General features: G+C 33.4%; 1 protein-coding gene across 1 annotated transcript in view; it reads left to right on the forward strand.

Moving 5' to 3' along the window:
- The window catches only part of LOC150098775 (uncharacterized), a 188,166-nt gene extending 181,027 nt beyond the window's left edge, over positions 1-7,139 (forward strand). The window contains exon 8 of the mRNA XM_090405749.1: positions 6,096-7,139. Coding sequence (XP_090261875.1) covers positions 6,096-7,139 — 1,044 coding nt within the window. The remainder of the gene's footprint in view (positions 1-6,095) is intronic.
- The last annotated feature ends 1,383 nt before the right edge of the window (positions 7,140-8,522 follow it).

Below are 8,522 nucleotides of genomic sequence, written 5' to 3' on the forward strand. Positions count from 1 at the left end.
GTAGACTGAATTTGTGACAAATTTGAATGATTTGATATCAGGAGGAAAATCACTGCATAGCAATTCTAGAATTTTGCATGCATTTCCCCTACTCCAGCAAATTACTTTATGGTGGAACAATATTTATAACATATTTTTAGTGTTTTTTTCTCCTAAGACATTTATTTGGTACAGATACACCGATGATATTTTTGCCGTGCAGAAGTCTTTCTTGTTCAATCTTCGTGAATTTCTTTAGAAAATTAATTCAGTTAACCCAAGAGTTAAATTTACATGTGAAGTAGAAGATAACAATTGTCTCCCTTTTCTGAATGTTCTCATTCTTTGTCAACCTTGGTAATCTGCAGTTTTCATTATACAGAAAACTGACTCATATTGGTAAATATATGAATGCTGCCTCACATCATTGCCCCTGTCAGAAATATTATTATTATTATTATTATATCACGCCTCCAGGGAGTCCAAAGACTCATCGAGGGAAGGCATCAACTCTTCGTCTCACTTCATCAGCCTTCATCATCTAACAACAACGCCATCTACCACCGACTACCACCACTAGTGCTTTCACAGACAATCACAAACATCTATGCCCACAGCAGGATTCGAACCCACAGCCTTTTGGCTGGAGAGCAGATACACTAACCACTCAGCCAACCAAGCCAGCAATATGTTCTTCTGATTCTCTTTTAAATAATGAACTGTCATTCATCAGAGCTACTTTTATCTTATAATGCAAAAATAATTGATAAAATAATTAATAATTATGACCTTTATCCTAATCCTCATTGAGAAGAAGTTTCTAGAATCTGAATTCCATATGTAATGACTGAAAGTCATTACATCATTACCTCCTCTCTCTCTCATCCTGGAGTCTCATCCTGCAGCATGACATCCTGGAACTCCAGGATGTCATGCTGCCTTTGTTATTATGGGCAGACAGGTTCAGCTGCGATTTGTCTAGAAGAATATCAAGAGTACTTCAACACTCAGAAGTCTGGTATAGTCAGCCATGCCTTAACTATTAGCCATTGAATTCATTGGAATAAAACTAAAGTCCTACACAGAAGTTAATCCTTCTTGAAAGATTATATAAAGAAAGTTGCAAAGCTCACATTTGCAGTTTTAACCTCAACAAAATTGTCTTAAATTTTTCCAGTTTTGGGAAGTCATTCTATGTAACATTCCTCATTCCTGCATTCATTCCTCATTCTTGCATTGTAATTATTTAAATTTATTTCTCTGAATTCTAATATTTTTGTTCAATGTATTCTCCTGCATTGATAGCGTATGTTGTGCACTCTTGTAATTTGTGTTGTTCTTACCATGTTTCTTTTCTCTTTGCAACTGTATTGATAATAGTAATCCTAACTGAAAATTCTACAAATATTAAATAATTTTATCATTATTAAATGTTCCTTATTAAATTAAGTGACTGTTTAATTAAATTTAAGGTACATAAAATTTTATTTTTGCATGTTCACATTGTTAGATGAGGTTTTATCACGTATGTTTTAATCTTTCCTCATTCATTTATAAAACTAGTTTTTAACACATTTACACACGCCACCATACAAATCATGTACATGCTTTTTAGAGAAATTGGTTATTAGAAGGGAGAAGACTGTTTGCTTTCTAGTTATATATGTCACTGTTAATTGAGAGAAGTTCTATAATCATTTATTTTTAAATTTCTGAGGTGTACGGAATTATATTTAGTCTGCATTAGTCAGATATGAGCCTTTTGCGAATGACCAGCAGGTCTTAGAGAAAGATTAGTCTTGAATGTAAATAGATCTGGTCAGATAAATATCCAGTAATACAATTGTGATATTATGGGCAGTGCAATAAATTACTCTAGCAGGGAACAAATTACGTATCATCCTATAAACTCCACTTACACATGTAAGAATATATGGAGGGCTTCGATGGGGGGGGGGGGGGTTCAAAAAGTAACTAACCAATAATAAATATCTTTTGCATATATCATTTGCCAAATGTGTAAAAAAAATAAAATAAAATAAAAAATAAATGTTCCTACTCATCCAAAATGGAAGTGACATATTACAAGCTCAAGCAAAGCTACCACCATATGTCTGACATGTGCTTATCCATAACCAGTGTGAATGTGTTAGTGAGTGTTTTTCAAAACATTTCTTGTTTGTAAAATTTTATTCAGTTTAAATCATATCTCAACACATCTCTATGTAAAACACTAAGTTAGATGACATGATCAAAATACGGCCTTGAATCTAAACAGTTAAATTCTGCTATATATAATTGAGAATTTAAATTATAAGGGGGTGTATTAATAGTATAGTCATTGTATAATAGTTGAGTGAATGAATTGACTGATCTCTAGGCCCATGACAAAATTCACCTTCCAAGCTTGTCATTAATATAAACTTTATTGCTAGTATGATAACTTATTTTTTGAGATTTTGTTTTCTTTCTTGAGGTGATATCATTTTAATGAATGCCTAATATCTGGTTTGTTAGTTCTTATTTATTTTCTTACTTAGTTCTTACTAGTTTGTTTACTTTCTAAGAAGTAGATATGTGAAGTTCATTCTTTAGAATAATAGGTAGTGGTGATTATCTAGTGAATTGGATAGAAATTGATTGAAGACGAATGAAAGTAGTATTTAAAAGAAAGTTCTAAGAGTCGCACTTTCCTTCTAATGAGTTAGGAACAGTAGTTGCTCTTGGCTAAGTAACTTGGCTTTGCATAAACTTATCAATGCTTGAATGCAGAAAAGTTGATCTTTTCTGCATTGCTTGCCATGTCTATCATTTGTGTGTATTATCTAGCTAGTTTCTGTTTTGCACAGTGGGGAGGGGTCAGATTTTTGATTCCTGTCCAGAATGTGAGGAACCTTTATCTGGTCTTTCTCGACTAAAGGTGAGTTAACTAGTGTCATATGGAGGTGGAGGTTTTCTTCTCCTGGTAACTCAGGTTTTTCATCCCTCAAAACAGGCAAAGTGGTCCCATGAACACACACATGGCTACAGTCATAAAATATACAATGGCAAGGAACGCAACGGGAAACCACCTTGTTCGTAATCATTTCCCTAGTATGGTAGCGTATAACTACCATACTAGTATAGCATAGTACATCAATTATTTTCAGAGGATATATATTTGTTAAAAATAATTTCAAAATGGGTTCAAGAAAATGTAAAATTTCAGATAAAGTAAGAAGGTTTAATTATGAATGGAACAGCTAGTACTTGTTTATTGAAATGGGGATAAGCCCCTTTTCTTATCATCATAAATGTGTTGCTGTTATGCAAGAATATAATACGAGATGTCATTACGAGAATGTCGTACTTTCTCTCGTAATCTAGTACTTTAAATATTTCTGTTTTTTTTTTCTTTCTTAAGATTGATATAATAAAAATTGATAACTTAAGTATTTTTTTTTCACTCACTATTTTCTCTTAATTAAATGCTTGTGGCCCGCAAGTCTGAAAATGTTGCCGACTCCTGATATAAGACAATAATGATGTAGATACTGACAGACAATTCTTCTAGTAAACAGACCTGTAAACCTATCTATCTATCCCAATGGCTTTAACAGGCCTTTAAGGCCTACAACCTTCCAAGAATGCTTGGATTTCGTAACCGAAATACGAGGATAGAATGGTCACTCCTATGCCTCAAGGTATTCTTGGCTGTATCCCTGTGTGTTCAAGGGGCCGGTTTGCCTGCTTGCGGGATGAAAAACACCAGATAAACTGGCGGAAAAAACCCTACTGCCCGTGCCCAAGACCGGCTAACTTGGCTATGGCTGAGGAAGATCCTTCAGCTCCTCACGTCTCCGACGGGAATCGAACCTAGGACACTCCTTCCCCAGGCATATGGTTGCGAAGCGCATAGCCACTAGGCTAACCGCGCGGACTTTGGTATCGCTAAATACAGTGCTGTAAATGTATTTTCTCTTCCTTATGATTTTCTTAACATTTTCTTTTCTCTAGCTTACTTTATTGTAAGAATACAGTTTATAATACATATAACATACAAAATATGTATTAATTAATTGTTTGTTATTGGTAAGGCTTCCGGTCAATAATAGGCTATTAGTAGTCAAGTTTTTGGGGAGTCAAAACATGGATTTTTGACTATGCAGGGGATCGGCACCCCTTACCCCCACATTGTTCAAGGGTCAACTGTATATACTGTATCCTCTTTTTATCCATCATCAAATTCCTGACATGTACCCTCAACGGCTGTATAGGATATGATAGTACTACCTGAAAAACTTACATCATTAATACCTCCTTATCAACAGTTTTCCTCCAAATCAACCTGTTTCCTGTCAAGATTCCAACATTATCAGATCTTATATTTCTGTCTTCTGAGGCACTATCAATCCACCTATACCTTGGTCTTCCTCTGGGTCTTTTTCCCACCAACCTTGCTGAGAACACTTTTTTTTGTTCTAGGTGTTTCAGACCTTTCCAACCCCTCTCCCTTGTGTGTGTGTGTGTGTGTGTGTGTGTGTGTGTGTGTGTGTGTGTGTGTGTGTGTGTGTGTGTGTGTGTGTGTGTGTGTGTGTGTGTGTGTGTGTTATCTACAATAAAATAAACAAGCTTTCATAACAAATAAATATTAAATTTATATTTATAATGTTTATTTAAATTTTTGTTATTTCATAACAAATAAATTATAAATTCTGAGAAGATCCTCAACTACAGTGTTGATAGCAATCACCACTGGGATTGAGGATCTCAGAATAGGTCTTGCAAAAAATAAACACCAAAAGGCAGATGGAAGAAACATTTATATTTCTTCCACCAAGAAATATAAACTAAGATATGTAGACAGTGCTGATTACCGAGAATGAAGAAAATTTTCAAAGTTAATAAAATTTGAAAATATAGTTCATAAACTAATACTAGCATATAAAATGATAGATAAATACCTAAATATAACTTTAAAAAGTCCATCTCAAAGAATAAACAGATATATCTGAGAAGTTGATTCACTTTAATGGAATAAAAACAAAAACTAGAAAAGATATAAGAAATAAATAGTACAAATAACCAGAATGGCCATTTTTAAAATGAAACTTATTAACAGAAAATATAAATATAAGAATTGCACCTGATGACTTTCTATGCCTATTCCACTGTAATTGACCCTCAGGAATCGACTGTTATAAGGAGAATGGAGTAAAAAAAGATTGATAGCTCGGGGGGGGGGGGTTCAAAATGATGTGAATTAGCTACATAGAAAAGATTTCCTACAAATAGGTACCTGTAAGAGCAAACTAATAAAAAAAATAAAAAATAAGTTTTAGGAAAATTCCACTTCCTAAAAGTAAAATTAAATTCTTGGGACCTATGCCAAGAGAAGAAAGTCTGACCAATGTGATCATCACAGGAAAGCTTCAAGGAAAAAAGAAGAGGCTGATCAAGATATTGTACTGTATGAGGGACACAGATTGCTAGATAGTCAAAAGCACTATCCGGGTCTTTACAAATGCACAAGAAATAGAAAGAACATAACTGCCAGCCTTTGGATCAGAGACTGCACTTGAATAAATAAATGAATGCATGAAAAAGGGTAAATAGCAGTTTATCATAATTTAATTGTAACTTAATAAAAAATTTATGTTCACATAATTTAAATCTGTTCAAGGATTTGATTATTTACAAACCTTTGAGCTTCAAATTAAATAAGTTTTGCTATACCCTGCCCTCAAACCGTTTCATTAAGAAGAAATATACCACACAGTTTCTTCATCCCTAATTATCTAATGAACTGAATTTGAAGCAATAGCACATAAGGCTGTATTATATTAGTGCATGCACATGACACTATTGTACTATATGTTTTCGGTTTTGTGACCTCTTCTGTTTGTGGTTGATATAAAACATGCAGCAGAGTTTCTGAAAGTATTTTGGAGTTTGATTTGCTTTTGCTATAATTTTTCTCTAATTTCAGTTGCTATTTGCATTTGCTAGATTTACTTTAAAATAGATATTTTCAAATCCTTGCTATTCACTTCTTGCATAATCATTATATATATATATTACCTTAATTTTATGGCTACTACATTCTTATTATTCTGACATTTTTACCTCCCTAACAGCTTGAAAGGAGAGCTGGTGATACAAAGGGAAATAATGCTGTTCTAAATAATCATGGCAAATTTATAAGCAACTCTGTTATTGGACATCCTTCTGTGAGACCATTAAGATCATCATCAAATTCATCTCTCTCATCAGAAACATACAGTGAAGGAATTGGCAGTGTTGTAAATCATAATATATTAACTAACAGCATATCTCTAGGACAAAATACATTTCCTCCATCTAGTCATTTAAATTGTGGAACAAGTACCTCTGTTTCGTCAGGTAAAAGTTCAGTTATATCTTCAAACACTCATCAAACTCAGCCAGTGTCATATCCTTATCAAAATTTCCCAAGAAATTTAAGTAGCAGATATCATACCCTTCAGAAGCCTCCATCTACAAGGAACAGTACAGATGCAGATCGTTTGACTCCACTTCACTCAAATTATACAAGTAGTAGTTCTCAGCTTACTAGATTGTCTCCAATAGGAACAATTCATAACATGAGTAATAAAATTTCATCTCAAAGTAAAACTCTCCAAGCTCAGCCACATTCCACTCGAGGATATCATGCTGTGAAATCAGGTGATAGCTTAAAGTATAACAATAATGGTATAGAAATTTGTCCTTTTGAGAGAGGCTCAAGTTCATCTGGTAACCACATTTCACATGCAGGATCTGTGAATCCAGGTTCTTCATCTTTCAGTCAACAGTCAACTGATTTCATAGACCACTTAGCTGTGCATCCCATGTCTGGTGCATTTCCTATTCACCTAACTTCTGATGTTATGCCCCCTGATATGAATAATTATCCTGGAGGGACGCTACCTTTTTCTCCTGGAATTAAATACACATCTGCTCAATTTCCTTCTCCACCAATTGGTGAGTCTACTTATGAGATGTATCATCCTTATGATACTTACTTGCCTAGAAGAGGAACATTTTATGGACCTAGTGAAGTCTTCTTTGATCAAGTGCCACCTGCAGCAGCAGCTGCTGCTGCTGCATTTTTTGCTATGCCACCTCCATTTATTGGCATGAGACCTCTGAGGTATGTATAGATATATACTTTTAGAAATTGGAACTCAGGTATTAAATTTAATTAAACATTCTTAAAATTGCTTGAAACTTTTGTATTTTGACAGATTGAATGGAGAATTGATGTTACAAAGAGGAGTAATTCTGCTCTGAATAGTCATTAATTATGATAGGTAATTAATGCATTTTATACACTATATGAACAGAGTAATTAAATGATTTAATTTACATACATACAGAAGATTTAAACATGCTATTATTACAGTTATGTCATGCCTGTATATATCTATCTGTGAATAATATTAATAGAATGAATAATGTCACACTTCATCAGGTAACTTTTTAGTTCTTTAAGTAAACTTTCATTCTATGAAGTGCCTTTGTAGCATAGTCAGAATGATGTATGCCCTTTAGTTGTAAAGGTATGTTATTGAACTAAAAGTGAGTTAGGTGGTTTCATACAGAGTTTCATAGATTTTATCTCCTGGAAACTAAGGTTTTCACCTCTACAAAATAGACTTTGCCAGTGAATACAATAAACAGACATAAATATGTTGGCCTAATTGCTTAGTTACTTCACTTGTTCTGAATCATATTGTGAAAATTTTACACAACTTGTATTTGACATTCTTATATTACTCATTTAAGGCAGTTTTTCATTTGTTTATTTCTTTATTTTTACACAATTCATGCCAATGAGAAATTTATTGAAATCATTTAAAAGTACATACGGTAAATTCTGGTTGATTCAAGTTCACAGGGCCAAAAATTATCAGCTTCATGCTAAATGAATTCAAATTATGTGAACATTTTCTTAAACTTGTCAGTTATGGTATGGATGACCATGGGTCTTTCCTTCACTGATTGTTACCCAGATTGCTTGTGATATCAGAGAGGACTGAAAGTTAAGAAATAAGTTTGTGGAAAACAGTCACTTCATCCACTATTTATATATATATATATATATATATATATATATATATATATATCGCCAAAATTTAGCAATGCCTTAGCTGTGCTTTAAACACATTGTTCTGGTTTACTGCTTCCACATCACCTCCACAGATACACACAAAAACTATTAAAAAAGATTAGAAGTGGAGGAAAGAATACTGTAAATGGAATAATAATTATAAAAATGACTAATCTTCAGTTAACAACTGAAGATAATGATATTCAGGCTGTCTGGATTAATTACTTTGAAAATTTGTTGTATTATTCAATAAAATATTCAAGCAGGATACAATCAGGAATTCATATTTGAGGTAGAAAATATAAAAACAAACAGAAACTAGAAACGTGAAAAAGAAGCTGCAGTAGAATATATCTAACCTTATATGTTGATATAAAGGAGGTACAATCAATTCTACTTAAAGCGAACTCACAGGGACCACAAAAAATAGTTG

Source organism: Typopeltis vanoorti, chromosome 15, assembly GCF_054136105.1.
Source record: "Typopeltis vanoorti isolate ZY-2024b chromosome 15, IOZ_Tvanoo_1.0, whole genome shotgun sequence".
Taxonomy (NCBI): domain Eukaryota; kingdom Metazoa; phylum Arthropoda; class Arachnida; order Uropygi; family Thelyphonidae; genus Typopeltis; species Typopeltis vanoorti.